The 16,511-nt window shown below is 35.2% G+C and overlaps 1 protein-coding gene across 4 annotated transcripts in view; it reads left to right on the top strand.

Moving 5' to 3' along the window:
* Positions 1-15,740, top strand: part of LOC128985620 (protein transport protein Sec24A-like) — a 31,156-nt gene extending 15,416 nt beyond the window's left edge. For all 4 annotated transcript variants that reach the window (XM_054405318.1, XM_054405319.1, XM_054405317.1 and 1 more), the window contains 10 exons: positions 3,044-3,201; positions 4,504-4,729; positions 5,495-5,648; positions 6,447-6,622; positions 7,001-7,111; positions 10,897-11,072; positions 12,132-12,269; positions 12,956-13,150; positions 14,505-14,608; positions 15,240-15,740. In XM_054405318.1, coding sequence (XP_054261293.1) covers positions 3,044-3,201; positions 4,504-4,729; positions 5,495-5,648; positions 6,447-6,622; positions 7,001-7,111; positions 10,897-11,072; positions 12,132-12,269; positions 12,956-13,150; positions 14,505-14,608; positions 15,240-15,351 — 1,550 coding nt within the window. In that variant the 3' untranslated portion in view covers positions 15,352-15,740. The remainder of the gene's footprint in view (positions 1-3,043; positions 3,202-4,503; positions 4,730-5,494; positions 5,649-6,446; positions 6,623-7,000; positions 7,112-10,896; positions 11,073-12,131; positions 12,270-12,955; positions 13,151-14,504; positions 14,609-15,239) is intronic.
* Positions 15,741-16,511: the final 771 nt, after the last annotated feature.

Below are 16,511 nucleotides of genomic sequence, written 5' to 3'. Positions count from 1 at the left end.
TGCAAATTTGACCGTCATGGATTGTGAAAAACGGCTATAACTTTTTTCTCCAACCAGCTAGAACAATTATTTTTTTTGCAGAATTTTCCTTAAGCTATTACCTGTTTGAAAATATAAAGATATTAGTGGTTTTCTATGTACAGATATTGGAAAAAAATAGTTTTATTAAAATATTAATTGACGCTAAAAATTTAGTAACATATATTTTTTATCTTTAAAAAAAGATACTTAAAAGAATTTGCAGTTATGAAAGCTTAATTCACATAAGTCCTGTAGTTCTATTACAATAATAAATAAAATTTTTGAAGATTAGGTACTTGATATTTCCTTAAACAAATTTAAAGCTAAAAGCTTTTGAGCCGTATACCTTGAAATGGTTGTAACAAAATAGTTTAATGTTTTTTATTATTATTGGCTAATTTACAGCTTGAGTAAATTTTATGGCATGAGAGATTAGTCACATGACATAGTAATTTTGATTTGAAGTCCTTCCTGACTAGTAGCTATTTGTTCAGGTTTGATTCAGCCAGCTCTAAGTCCTTGGTTGTAAAGCTCGTTGAAGGCTTACTTTTCTGTGTGTGCTTTTTATGGTACCTCTAAGACCATCTCAGGTTGACTTACCACAGCTTGTGGCATAAAAGGAGTGCTAAGCATTAATCCCAAAATCGTTTTCATGCTCATATATATTTTTTAAGTTTTTCCTGTTTTTATATTGCCCGTCACATCCATCTGTAAAATAGTGCACCTTTGTGACGGATGGAAAACTGTCTTTCAGCCATTTCATTCGTTTTATTTGGATGACATTAACAAAAGAGACATCACGATCCAAGTAATCACTAATAAAACAGTGGTTTGAAACCTTTAGTTCCCCCTCACTCGCGAAATAAACACATACGGGATGAAGTGTACAACCGCCTCTTGACCAGTGATAGCTCTGAATCTTAATTTTATTTTGAATCACAAAACAATAGTTCTCACTCAAGTCCAACAGTATTACTGCATCATTAGGAGAAAGGTTTTCTTTAAGATTTTTTAGCTTGGGATTTTGCCATTAGTACTTTGCTCTTGTGAGGAATACTTCAGATGAATATGAAGACGCTGAACTAGTGTTCATGCATCCATATGGTGCTAATAAATCATTTTACTGACCACAAAGAGAAAGATTCCGTTTTGATCCCTTTTAGTAACATTGTATGTTCAGTTGGTGCTCCACAAACAAGTTCTACAGGTAGTACTTATTACTTTACAACCAAGGATTTAGAGCTGGCTGAATCAAGCCTGAACAAATGGCATGCTAGTCAGGAAGGACTACAAATTGAGTAAATTTTATAGCATGAGAGATTACACACATACATAGATATTTTGATTTGGCAGAATTTCGAAGTTATAACCAAATTTTAAAGTTCGAAGTTTGTAACTAAAGGTTTAAAATCGCTGTGTAAAATCAAGGTAGTGATGACTTGGATCGTGATGTCTCTTTTGTTAGTGCTGTCCAAATAAAACTAATGAAATGGCTGAAAGACAGTTTTCCATCAGTCAAAAAGGTGCACTATTCTACGGATGGATGTGACGGGCAATATAAAAACAGGAAAAACTTAAAAAATATATATGAGCATGAAAACGATTTTGGGATTAATGCTAAGCACTCCTTTTATGCCACAAGCTGTGGTAAGTCAACCTGAGATGGTCTTGGAGGTACCATAAAAAGTACAAACAGAAAAGTAAGCCTTCAGCGAGCTTTACAACCAAGGACTTAGAGCTGGCTGAATCAAACCTGAACAAATGGCTACTAGTCAGGAAGGACTTCAAATAAAAATAACTATGTCATGTGACTAATCTCTCATGCCATAAAATTTACTCAAGCTGTAAATTAGCCAATAATAAAAAAAACATTAAACTATTTTGTTACAATCATTTCAAGGTATACCGCTCAAAAGCTTTTAGCTTTAACTTAAATTTGTTTAAGGGAATATCAAGTAATCTTCAAAAATTTAATTTATTATTGTCATAGAACTACAGGACTTATGTGAATTAAGCATTCATAACTGCAAATTCTTGTAAGTATTTTTTTTATAAGATACAAAATATATGTTACTAAATTTTTAGCATTAATTAATATTTTATTAAAACTATTTTTTTTCCAATATCTGTACATAAAAAACCACTAATATCTTTATATTTTCAAACAGGTAATAGCTTAAGGAAAATTGTGCAAAAAAATAATTGTTCTAGGTGGTTGGAGAAAAAAGTTATAGCCGTTTTTCACAATCCATGACGGTCAAATTTGCAAAATTAAATTAAAATTTATAATAATTTTATAAATTTTTTATTATACTCTAGAGTGGCCTATATATTGTTTTATTAATGTTCAAGACATAGGAAACATGCCTTAAAAATTTGAAAGTGTTATCTTAAATGGTTTGTGAATAATTAAATTTTTTGGTCGCCCAGGCTACATTTGGTTGTCGATTCCGAGGCCTGAAATGGTAAAAACGGTGTATCGGAAAAAAATTAATATAAAAAAAAGTATCAGCAGTATCTTCAAAATTTTTTGTATTTTTACTTAGGGCATAGGAATAAACATTTTCACAAAGTTTTATCAAATTCTGAGATGGTGGGTTTCATAACCTAAATTTTTTGGGTGATTTGACGTGGAATGACTCCATTCTATACAACAGGACGCTCTATGAATGGCTAATTAAATTTATACGTTAAAAAAGAATTGGCTACATTTCAGAGTTCATATAGACAAAATTTCTTGGTGTCCGAAAGTTAATGATAAAACATGGTGGAGACAAGTAACTCAACTAAGATTAGCGTTTTGGCAGTTGACAGCACAAAAAGAATGCACATTAATTACAATTTAAATTTGGCTCTGCTAACCAAAAGCTCTCTGCTTCTTTTAGAGGGGGTTTCCTCTAAAAGAAGAGCAGTTACCACTTTCTTCCGGAGAAAACCAATTGCAGGGGACCAACTGCCCGGATTTCTTCCAGCTTGAGTAACCATTCCTTCTCCCTTGATGGTTCCGTGTTGTCTGTTGTAGACATGTTTCTGCCACTGCCAGAGAACCTGCTAGTGAACCTACACGAGTGCCAGGATCTTATTAAAGACCTGCTGTTAGAGTTGCCGCAGAAGTACGCCGAGTCCTACGACACACACTCTGCTCTAGGAGCTGCCTTACAGGCTGCCTACAAGCTGTTGGTCTGTATTCTATGTGATACTGGTCAGAAATTGTTATTTAGTCTCATTACGAACATTTACTGGAATTTTCTCTCCCAAAGAAAACAGTTATGTATTGGTTCTACTTTGGGTTGGAAAGTATTAAAAATTACATCAATTAGATAAAAAATTAGATACACAACTAAACAACAACATCAAGATTAGCAACAACAATTAGATTAGCAATTAGATAGCTGTGCTGACTTTACCACATGCAGTTATTGTAGCTAATTAAGTATGTAAACTCTCTTGATTTGTTTTTTCATCCAGTTTTCAGTAGGTCTACTGTGGTAGGAGATTCCCTATGTTGTTGTTATACGTATTTAGTAAAACCCTTATTAACCTGGATATAAGAGGTAAAGATGTTCCTGATAACCTATTTGTTTCACTAATGAATGGTTATAATTTACAGATCATTTTGGTTGAAAGTGATCTACAACAGTAGTTTTTGTGTTTTGATTATTTAATCTTTAACCATATATCCAAAATCTATTTATTTAAACTAGCTGTTACCCACGGGCTTCACCCCGTTTGACATCATAAGTATTAAAAAAACTATTGATTGGTTAGGTTAAGCTAAAATAAACAAAATACAGTAAAAGAAACAAATAATCACACCTGATTTTAATATGGTAATAAATCGAAAGAATAACAAATAAATAAGTACAGCTGAGGTATTTTTAACATTAGGTATATGAAAAGTTTCCTTTAGAAAGGAATTACGACCTTAAAGGGCAATTTATGACATAATGGATGGTTTTGCACAAGGTTTTCCGTCATGACGAACATTTTAAGTACCGTATGGTTTATGGGGGTGTGACTTGTAGTTTTCTCAAAAGTTCATGGGTACTTTTGGCTTTATATATAGATAATCAACAAATATTTTCTGAATTTTATTTTTATTACTTAAGACTTAATCTGTTTGAGATATATGTTGTCGTCTACTCCATCACATTCTATTAACCAAGCCGTAACTGCTACTTATGCCATAGTGTACACTACACTTATTGAATATAGTTTAACCCATGTTTCATTTATCGAGGTGCGGTTGAAAGAGATTTTGCTGTATTTGCTTTGCAATAGAATGAGGACACAGAAGGGAAAGATGTGGATATTTTCCTAATGTCTTTAAATAGCTTCATTACTTGGGTATCATTGGTTTTCTTACAAATTGAAATCCCAAGTATCCAACACCATGAGCAAAAACATGCCCCAAAATCTTAAGGGCCTTGTTCCCCATTTAAGTTTGAGAAATTAATATATAAACCAAACGTCGTATTACAGTCGCCGACGGGTGGACGGGTGACGGTATTCCAATCGTGCCTCCCCAACATTGGACCCGGCGCACTGACAGCGAGGGAAGACCCGGCCCAGAGAGCGGGTGACAACCCTCCCCACCTCAATCCTGCCACTGACTTCTACAAGAAACTGGCTCTGGACTGCTCAGGTCAACAGATAGCTGTGGATCTGTTCCTGGTCAACAGCCAATATCTGGACCTGGCTACATTGTGTAAGTAGCCGAATGTTGTTGACTTGATAATGCGACATCTACAGCACCGGGAGAGGGTTTGATCACTGAAAGTAATGCTACGACTAGACTATTAGCTAAGAAAAGTCAAATTTATGCTGCTGTACTATTATAATTACAAACAAACTAGGGAAGGCGTTACAAAAAGTGTTGGATACAAATTCGGTTCAATTAAGTTTAGTCACTCACCTTTGCAGCCATGTAACAACGGACTAATCAATTTAAAGTAACCAATGTTCTATTTTAATTTAGGTCTACCTGTTGTTAAAATTCTATAAAGACATACTACTACTTAAGTTAAGCTGACAAATCAATTAAAGCCCAGTAATGTACTCATTTTACACACTAATCAATGTAATGCAGTGTTGCACAACAATATTATTGGAAGTTGTGGCACTTGGACATCGTGCAATGCATCCTATGTACCAAGTACCAAAGTTTTGACTATAAAGTCCAAAGTACCAACCAGACTATAAGCCGCACTTGAAAATATGCGAGACTCTTGTTACAACACAAGTAAAAGACATTGGTAAGTTACCGATGTAGTGCAATGTCCTATTACTGAATGTGATGAACCATCAAGTTTCAGATATTTGAGTGTATGTGTTATGTTTTGGAATAAGTAATGTGGGTGAATTTGTACTCGCCAATTTTCTTGTGTTTCACTTTCAAGAGCTTACTAACATTCTAGAGATATTTTATCCTCCAGTTTATATGCTAGTGCTTTACAGTCTGTGTATGTTCCAGCTGGAGTGTCCAGATTCTCAGGAGGCTGCATGTTCCATATTCCTCTGTTCCGCTCAAACAATCCTTTACTGATAATCACATTGGAGAGGATGTTCCAGAGATACCTCACTAGGAAGATAGGGTTCGAGTCTGTCATGAGGCTTAGGTGTACCAGGTAAATATATAACTGTAGCTGTGAAAGTGACATGTAATTATTGATGTATCAAATCCGTATCTACTGGATCCAACACAAAGATTCAAATCTGAGTTTTGATTGGTTTGATTCAGGAATCATATTTAGAATTTAGTTTAAACTACCATTGGCCTGCGCTACATCAATCCATGTGTTAATTCAAGGTATTAAATCGTTTGGGATGTGACTAAGGATAGGTACCAGTAAGTAAGTAAGCCTCAGTTTCAGCACTGAAAGAAATTATCAGGTTGCTGTAATCGCTAGGGAATTGCTTTACACTAGTTTGCCATAGTTGCTCTCCCACAATCCCAGAATGTCAAATACATTTGAACTTTGACATTTGTGGGAACCTTTGATGAGATCTTTGGAAATTTAGTCTAATAGCAGAACACATGATATGTTTGTTTGTCAATAATTATAAGTTTTAGAATGAATTAAAAGTAATTTAAAAAATAGTTAAAACCGTTTTTACTGTGGATTCAATCTATTATTTGTTCAAAATTGGTCTTTAATTACAAATTGTGGATTAGAAACCTATTTCTTTGGGAATTAGATTTGAGATTTGAAATTCTGATTAGATTTGTGACTATGATTAGTAAGATTAGTACATCGTAAGATTCTAAGTTAAAATTACACAGAGGTTAACTAGTTGAACATTATTTATCAGTTTCCCATTGCGTTTTAAGTGTTTTTTCTTAACTCGTTTTCCATACAGAGGTTTCAACTTGTCAAACATTTCACTTATTACAATTTATTTACATTCATCCCTTATTCTTACAGAGGCCTTTCAATCCATACATTCCATGGTAACTTCTTCGTACGGTCGACAGACTTGTTGTCTTTACCCAACGCTAGTCCAGACGCTGGGTTTGGCATGCAGGTGTCCATTGATGAGAACCTCACGGAGGTTCAAAACGTGTGCTTCCAGGCCGCTTTACTCTACACCTCTAGCAAAGGTAAGTTGAATCTTCAATCAAGTTGTTCTTGCTGTAAAATATGTTATCGACTTTTTAAAATTTGAACTAACTGTTTTGATTTTGTATTTTGTTTGAAAAAAAAAATTATACTCCATCAAAGAATCAAATCTGATCATTTTATTCATTTTTAATCATTATGTAATATAGTTGTTTTGTACATGGTTAAAAATTAAAGCTTAATTCCGGTTGGAAGATTGAGATTGAGGGGTTTGTTAAGTTCAACAGTAGTCCTTTTTCCAACAGTCCTCACTTTTGTTCTTATCCTGGCATGTTAATGTATACTGCATATAACATGGACTGCCTATGTATGTAAAGTTAAATACATCCTTGGGCCTTATCAATTGTGTATTATTGAAGGTGAGAGGAGGATACGAGTCCACACTTTGTGCCTTCCTGTTGCGTCAAACCTGGCAGACATCATGCATGGAGCGGACCAACAGTGTATAGCTGGGCTTCTGGCTAAAATGGGTCAGTATTCTGTTAAGTTGATTAATGTGGTTGTTGGTGTGAAGTAAATGTCAACAGTCCCTGAATTTTCAAGTTGAGGCAGGAACAGTCAGTCCAAGGGACCGATTCAGACAGGAAAACATTTGTTGGCTATGATTGGGCCAGGTTATTTTGATTTGAGCCTAGAATTTTTTCACAGTTAGAGAAAACATCTGCAAAGATGCAGATGATCAAAGATTGAACATTTTACCACGACCATGAGATTTTTTTCAAGATTTTACCGTTATTGCGGAAGATGTTCTTGATTTCTGTTGTTTTTTGCCTCCTGATCACAAATTTAAATTAATCTAGAGGTTAAAATACCTTTAATCCGTCAAAGTGATCAGACATCACCGATGAGCGGCGACCGGTTTCAGCCCAGCTGTGGGGCCATCTTCAGGCGATGAAGGAACATAAATATCACTCCGAAGAGGTTGTCATACAGTCCATAAATACGTCACGAGAAACAACACATAGATACATTATTTACAAACACACGTGTGGCCACAAATTAACTGCGCGGCGGACGGTACGCGTACATTAAGTTGCTAGTCCAGACTGTCGTCACTGCCGTCTTGTCCATCTGCCATCCCCCGAAAAAAAGAGCATTTGCTGCAAGACGAGCTAAAGAAATGGCCGAAAAATATTGGATAAAATTTGAAATAAGAACTTTGTATGCAAAAAAGAACATGTTGAATAAACTTCTTTTGAAAACACACTTAGAATTACTCAATAAATTACACCCTAGTCAGCAAACCAATATTATCGATCAGATTGAGTTTCAAGTCAACAAGAAAATCCAAATGAAAAAGAGGACACAAACAAAGAAACTAAACAATCTTGTGAATGTCCAGATAAAGAAGGATATTATAAAATGCAACCATAAATTTCACCCTTCAGTAGTCAATAAAACTCAAATTGAATTTGACGATGAGGAAATCAGTTTATTAAATAAAGGTCTCAATTTCAATTTCGCACGTGGCACCAAGAATTCCTTAGTTTCTGAGCTTTTAAATTCAGAAGCAGCCATCAGAACCATGAAAGACGATAATGCCAGAATGTCAGTCAGAGTTGTTGTATCCAATAAAGCAAAACATGTAACCAACAACGATAACATCAAACGTAAGCTCACTACCACACACAGTTCACTCAGACGTGTAGCTGCACGTATTAGAGATAAGCTCACAGAAAACGAAGCCATTATCTGTAAAGCTGATAAGGGCAGTGCAATAGTCATTCTCACAAAGTCCGATTATGTAAAGAAAGTTTACGACTTTTTTGAAGCAAATGGCATTAATAAACTTAATAGCGACCCTACTATAAAATTCTCAAAGGACATAAACAAGCAAATAAGCTCCAGTAAAAATCTATTATCAGCTACAGAAATGAAATGTCTTAAAGTAACAAACCCTCAACCCCCAATCTTAAGAGGATTACCGAAAATTCACAAAAATGATATGCCCATACGTCCGCTCGTTAACTTTATCCCATCCCCAGGTTACAAAATTGCCAAAAAACTTGATACGATTATAAGAAGAGAATATAAATTCCACAATAACAATAGTCTAAAAAATAGCTCCGACTTAGTTAATAAAATTGCCAATATACAGTTGAAAGATAACTACTTGCTGGCTTCCTTTGATGTGGTCAATTTACACACAATCATCCCGATTGATGAAACTTTGAAAATATTGAAAGAAAACCTATGTAATAACTCTTCTCTCAACATTGCTATGATTGACGAACTAATTAACCTCACCAGAACTGTACTCAAACAGAACTATTTTAAATTTGAAGACGACATATTTTCACAAAATGACGGACTAGCCATGGGTTCGCCCTTATCTAGTATCCTTGCTGAGATTTTCCTAAACCATGTTGAGAATAAATATCTATGGTCAGATAATAACAGACTCAAGAACAAAATTGTGTTTTATTACCGCTATGTTGATGACACGATTGTCCTGTTTAATGGGACAAAAAGACAACTAAAAATGCTTGGCTCATTCCTTAACAGCTTACATAACAAACTAAAATTCACGTTGGAAGAAGAAAACAACAAGTCATTAAACTTTTTGGACCTCACAATATCCAGATCAACAAATAAATTTCAATTTAAAATATACAGGAAACCGACCACATCATCCCAGACAATTCACATCAACTCACATCATCCTCAAAGTCATAAAATGGCAGCATACCACAGTTTCGTCAGCCGATTGCTATCTATCCCTATGAACGATAACGACTACAATGAAGAAATAAATACCATCAAGTTCATCGCAGTCTCTAACGGCTATAGAAGTGATATGGTCGATAAACTAATACATAAACATAAAAACAAAAATAAAACTTCAACCATGAATTCTGAAAAAATAGTTTTTACTTCAACAGAATATGGCATTAGTCTAAACAACACTCTAAAAAATGAGCTGTCGAAAAACAATGTCAAATTATCTTTTAGAACCTCAAACAAATTGTCATCCCTCCTAAAAGAAAAAAGAAAATCCTCATCTGATAAAAATGAACTAACAGGTGTTTACAAAATTAATTGTGACACTTGCCCCAGTTTTTATATAGGTCAAACTGCGCGATCTTTCAAAGCACGTTTCAAAGAACACCTGCCAAAGAAGTCCACACAGAAACAAAACTCCGCATTTGCTGAGCATCTAATTACAAACAATCATTCATACACTTCAATAGACAATAATTTAAAAATTCTACAAATCCACAAAACCAAAGGCAGACATTTAAATGTAATAGAAGAGTACGAAATCTACAAAGCTGACAAGGAAAATCCCCAACACATTTTAAACGAAAAAGCCTCTTTTGAAAGTAATTTTTTATATGAGACAGCAGTCGGCATTGAAAGAATAGTAACAACACGCAAAGGACCTGATAAGAACTGGAGGAGGGGGAGGGGGATGGCAGATGGACAAGACGGCAGTGACGACAGTCTGGACTAGCAACTTAATGTACGCGTACCGTCCGCCGCGCAGTTAATTTGTGGCCACACGTGTGTTTGTAAATAATGTATCTATGTGTTGTTTCTCGTGACGTATTTATGGACTGTATGACGACCTCTTCGGAGTGATATTTATGTTCCTTCATCGCCTGAAGATGGCCCCACAGCTGGGCTGAAACCGGTCGCCGCTCATCGGTGATGTCTGATCACTTTGACGGATTAAAGGTATTTTAACCTCTAGATTAATTTAGATGTTCTTGATTTTGCCCTACCACAGAAAGATTTTTTTTATCTTTTCGTGCCCGGTGAAAGACCTTCACAATTTAACTGTAATCTTGGAAGATGTACATACATGGTTTTACTGTGACTGCAAAATATGTTCATGATTTCATTGCCATTGTGTGAGATTATGTACACCATTATTTTTAATGTACTACTTATATTTTTAAAATCAATACCTTCCAAATCAACCCAATTTTGGCCTAGAACCTGTAGGCTACATTAGACCCCACCCGACACAAATAAAAAAAAGTCTTAACCGCAGACAGGTGTGTGAAGATATTGATTCAATTGTCAATGTTAAAATGCCCCTATGTTGTAAGTTGAATGTGACTGAACAATGGAAAATGGCAGAAGTTGTACAATACAGATTAGTCGATTGTACCATAGTGACAGTCAGTATAGAGGTATGGAAGAAAAAATTTATTTTACCTACCTACTTAAATTTTAAAACCTTTAGCTTTAGAGGAAAATATATTCAATATAATATTGTCTCATGTTGCTTACTTACCTTGTGTTACAGCCGTAGACAGAGCCATACAGAGCTCACTGTCAGATGCCAGGGAAGCGTTTGTCAACGTAGTGGCTGATGTTCTCTCCGCCTACAAGCTGACACAGTCTGGCAGTTCTGCAGGCTGTGTGTTGGCTCCCTCGTCTCTCAGACTGCTGCCTCTCTACATTCTGGCGCTGCTCAAACATGTGAGTAACCACAGTCTTTAAGCATTTATTATAAGGTAATCATGAATATGTACTGTGTTTGCACCAGCATCTTGAACATCTTCCGCTATTGAAAATGCATCATCGACTCCAACTATTGTGGAAAATCTTCTAACTGTCCATTCTCACGTAAAGTGGATTCCCTCTTATCCGAACTCCCTCTAAGAGGGAGTCTACTGTACACACCATCATTGTCTCACACAGCCATGGCAAAATCTTATTCATCCCCCCCCCCATGGCAAAGACAGCATCGTTGTCTCCAGGGATTGTGACAAAATCTTCCTCTGTGATATCATTGTATCCCTGGAACGTGGCGAAATGGAGAGCATCTCTTGCAATGGCAAGGACATACTCCCCGCCCGTGATTGCAGCAACATATACCGCGGTCTTGTAGACATGATCAACGTCTTCCCTGATAATGATCCAAATAATAAATATATACCGCAATATTGTATGTCTGTGTCATCATTGTCTTCTGCTATCTCTGAAAAAATTCCTCCTACAGTTTTTTGTTACATTACCAGTCTCTTCCGTGATCACGGAAAATTCCTAAATATCTCGCAGTCTGTTTGACGTCAACACTGGCTTTCAGGATTACAGAAACATTATCATTGTTGCTCGCGCCATGGCGAAATTTGCAGCAACCGTTTAACTGAAACTGACTACTGACTTTTAAAACAGACCCATATGATCCTAATTATGATTATTTCACTTTATGTTTTACTATTTCGATGTGTCTTGCTGTTTGAAGTTGGGTTTATCTTTTTATTCACTCCTATCCACGTACGTGTTGACCTCTGCAGGTTATTTATGTGTAGAGTAGAGCACCAAGTCCCTATGTACCGTTTTACCCTCAGGCCTTACTAATCTATTTTGAAAATATTTATGCTTCAGTAAGATGCTGCTTAACTTGAGACAAACCAGTATGGAGTGTTGAAAATCCTGGAAAGATTTAAACCTATGTTTTCGATTTACTGCCTACTAATAGTAAGAATCACAGCTATAACTGTCACTTATTTAAACATGGTGAATGTGTTTCAGGTTGCATTCCGGATAGGTCAGAGCACGAGGCTGGATGACAGAGTGTTTGCCATGTGTCAGATGAAGAGTTTACCTCTGTGTTATCTGATACAGTCCATCTACCCAGACCTGTACCCGTTACACAACATTGAGCTTCAGGTATGCCACAACATCTCCGTGACTAATGTGCACATATTTCTGTACACCATGGTCTGGTATCAGGGTTGTCAATAACAAAAATTATCGTCTTAAACATTTTATAAAATTTCAAAATTTCAAGATCCATAATAGAATATTACCAAGAAATTCAACCAAGAAAATAAGTTTTATTGTTAGTAGGCCTACACTACAAGTTCACTAACCAATTAATTTTACATTTGCCCTTCAAAGGGCGATTCTGTAGAAGGAAGCAGAAAAATGACAATTTGTCTCCCAAAGTTTACCAAAACCATGGTTATTCACTTATTACATATAACTGGTCAATGCTTTACAATGCATGGCAAGTTTTACTAATACTCAATTCAAGAAACAATATCAAGAAAACATGATTGTGATTTTTTTTTAATGAAGGGATAGCAGTTAGCTTACCTAGGTAAAAGTCCTTGTAAGCCATTATACACACAGAAAACACACATTTGTCTCCTGGGAAAATTTGTTAAGTGTAGACAAGGAGAAGAATCTTTATCTTCATCCACACTTGACAAACTCCAGCAGAACACAAAATACTACTATGGACTATCTGGACTTTTTCTAAGACAACTACTGCTATCTCTTTATTTAAAAAGTCACAATCCTTCTCCTCGATTGTCATACTAGTTGGTTATCATTTTCACAATGTGTCACAGCCGGAGATGGAGGTGTTCGAGAGGAGGGTTCACGCGCCACCTCGATTACAGCTGTCTGCAGAGAGGATAGACTCCCAAGGCATGTTCCTGATGGATGATGGAACCACGCTGATGCTCTACATTGGACACAACCTGGACCCTGCGTTGTGTCAGGCGGTGTTCAACGTTCCTCACTTCTCTGCCATTCAGGAACTGGTAGGCTCATTCACGTCAAATTTCTGACTAATAATACAGGGTGTTTTTTAAACGCCCAAATTACAACTTCCATAAGTCACTTTTTAACGACAAAACAAGCTATGTTGGTATCCCTGTTTTCTTTACTTAATTGCCAATCGGCTGGAATGCATTGTTGCATAGTTATCCTTTTGTTAATAAGACTCAAAATGGTTCTCTCACAATTTTAATGAGTATATTTTGTACATTAACACTTTCACTTCATCAATGGCAGGCGTAGCCTCGGTGCGGCGCAGCGTCGAGCAAAACTGTTTGGCTTTCAAATATTTTGGTCTGACGAATAGCAAATTAAGTTGGTGATGTTTTTTGTTACGACAAGAGTCAACGTAGTTTGCTGAAACAATCACAGATAGCAGCACTGTCTGGAACTAGCCGGTCCCATTGTATTGCCAATTGGAGGGAGAAAGACAGGACAACAAGTTAATTTCTAAGCTTGCCAGAAGGAGATTTTACGGGGAAATTTACTACCAACGGACACTACAATAAGCACCAATTCCTAGCTAAACGCAGACTTAGAAATACCTGTTCTTCCCGGTGTGCTGCTGCACAGAAATTGAATGGAATTGGTAGAAAGAAACTAGGTCACTCACCGGTGAGTGGCCCGCAGTGAACGTGTTAAAAGTAAATCATTGGTTGTATGCCAAGACAAGTTTGAAATAAAGTTTCTAGGTGTTACTTCTAATCTCTATCTATATATGATAATGATATCATAATATATAGGCCTATATTAAAACCTTGTTTATCTGGTACATATGGGTCAGGGTCATGGATAAACCGAATATTTGGATAAACCGATTTTACCGATTTTTTAAATGTACACAGTTAAAAAACGCCTTCAGAAAGTCTCTGCAATTTCTGCAATAAAGGAGTGCGTTGTTGTTGTGTTTCCTTTGCTAAGGCAATATTATTTAATCAATTCTCAACATTATGTATATTTTGCTTTAATTATAGTTTTTATTTAGGTTTGCCGATAAATTATTACCGGATAAACTAGGTTTTAGTGTAATAATAATGTGACAATCGTAATTTTTATTTTTGTTTATTTATTTGGTTATTTATTTTTGTTATACATTTTTTAAATATTTTTTTTATTATTTTTTTCTAATATCTCGTCTCAAAAAATTCTTGGAGCAAAGTCGATTTTTGCTCAAACGAGATTTTTTTAATCCCACAAATTTCTCAAACATTCCTAAAGGATATACTATTTAACATGAACATCGTAACGAGTTTTCTCTTTGATAAGTATTCATTCACACTGAACCAAATGATTGAGTTTGTAAACTTTGAACATTCTGAAGGGTATGTTTTGTTTCAGGATTATCTCCCTGAGCTAGACAACCCTACGTCGGAAGCAGTGAGAGGTTTTGTGTCATACCTACAGAATGATAAACCATATCTTATACCACTTCAAGTCATAAGGTTGGTGTTATGTAATTGTTTACATTAATATAACATTTGCTGATTGCAGGTTTGCAGGTAATGGCCGATTATGAACTGTGCTGGCTATTTTATTTGTGTTTTTCTGTCCATTGGCATTATTTAGGTTTTTTGTAAGGGAACGTTTCAAACCTTGGTATTCAGATAGTTTACTTGAAAGAATTTACGTGTACATTCTTTGTGGCTAATAATTAAAAAATCTCAGTCTTGTCTTAACCAATAAAACTTGATAATCTTAAAAATGCTGCTAACATTGAGGATAACTTGGAAATCTCATTGCAATATCAAGAAGGGGATTGTTTATCTTAAATTTTGTTATTTTGTTATTGAGTAGTAATTTTTAGTAATTAAAACACTATCGTAGGTAAAATAGTGTACGCAACTCGCGTAAATAGTGTTAACGACACTCATATAAGTCTTTAAGGCACTCGCCAAGGCTCGTACCTTAAATTTTCTACTCGTGTCTTTACGCAATCGTTGCGTAAACTACTATATACTTATTCAACACTATGTATATTTAAGTCCAATATTTATATTCATGGGGGAAATTTAAATCCATTCTTTCCTTTTTTATTTTAAAAATGTGTTTACTAACATTGTTTTTCACCCATAGGGACGACAGCCATCACCGTATGAGGTTCTTGGAGAAATTGATTGAAGATAAGAACGAGTCTGGCACTTCGTATTACGAGTTTCTACAACGAGTCAAAAACCTGATCAAATAATAACAAGGACACATCCTGGTGATCTGTGTCAAGTTCCTTTAGTAGTCTTACGTTTTATTTGTTGCCAATATTTTTTACTGTACATACACATATGTATGTTAGGTTTTGATAACGCGAGTTGTAAATTGTTTTATTTATACATATTCCCGTTGTTACTGTACATTATACCTGTATATAACGAGTGTAGGTCTGCTCAGTATTTTTAAGCAGCTCTTCGCTCAAAGTGTGTCTTGGATTGAAAATCAAGTTAGGATTATTCTTCTGCAAGAGGGTGCTGTATATTGACTTGTACAAAGCTATTATGTATCATGTTTTAATTGTATGCATCTTGTAAACTACATAGATTATATAAAGTATAGATAATTTATAAATAAAATCATACATTGTTTTATTGTTTTTTGTCACTTTCCTCACTTTTGAGTGTTATTAGTGCCTAATCCCTATTTTGTTGTTAGTTGCAGCTAATTAAATATTTAAACACTTATTATTGCCGCTTTAAACTCTGGTCAAATATTTTTATTGTTAATTAGACTTGACTCATTCAATCTAGTTTTTTTAACTTTGAGTTTATTCAGCAGTCTTGGTCAACACACTAAAATCCCACCAAAAGAGGGCTTAAATCTGAAAGGCAAATCTATCTATAGCAAGTGTGTACAGAATAGCTATACTTAAAGAGAGAAGGATGGAAGAGGTTTATCAGAGTCCTGAGACTGAAACGGTTAAATTTATAATTATTATCGTTGGTATGTTTAATAAGATATTCTAGATAGCTCATTGTACAAATAAAATAAAATACTTAGGTAAGTTAAAGAATGTTTTTCCAATACAGAATTTCATATAGGATTCAGACTAATGGCAGAACATAATTCACATCACATGAGTTCAAGGATTAACCAAACAACCACTGTGTATACTTTCCTCATGTAAATGGTGCTGAGAACGCAGTGTCAATAGCCAAAAGAATGTTTTCATCTTTCCTATAGTGAAATTATAATACACCTTTGAGTTCAGTTGAATCTTGAACAGTTCTTGAGCATTTAAATTAAATGTTTTAATTAAAAATTAATCATACTTGAATGTGGCCTTCCATGATTATCGTATTTTACCTAAAACTAGAGATGGTCAGGATTGAACTTTTAATTGGGGCCAGGATTTTTATC

This window comes from Macrosteles quadrilineatus, unplaced genomic scaffold, assembly GCF_028750875.1.
Source record: "Macrosteles quadrilineatus isolate MER2022 unplaced genomic scaffold, UCM_ALF_1.0 Scaffold_2__2_contigs__length_208266976, whole genome shotgun sequence".
Taxonomy (NCBI): Eukaryota; Metazoa; Arthropoda; class Insecta; order Hemiptera; family Cicadellidae; genus Macrosteles; species Macrosteles quadrilineatus.
The sequence above is the reverse complement of the archived record's forward strand: the minus strand, read 5'-3'. Positions and strand labels throughout refer to the sequence as shown.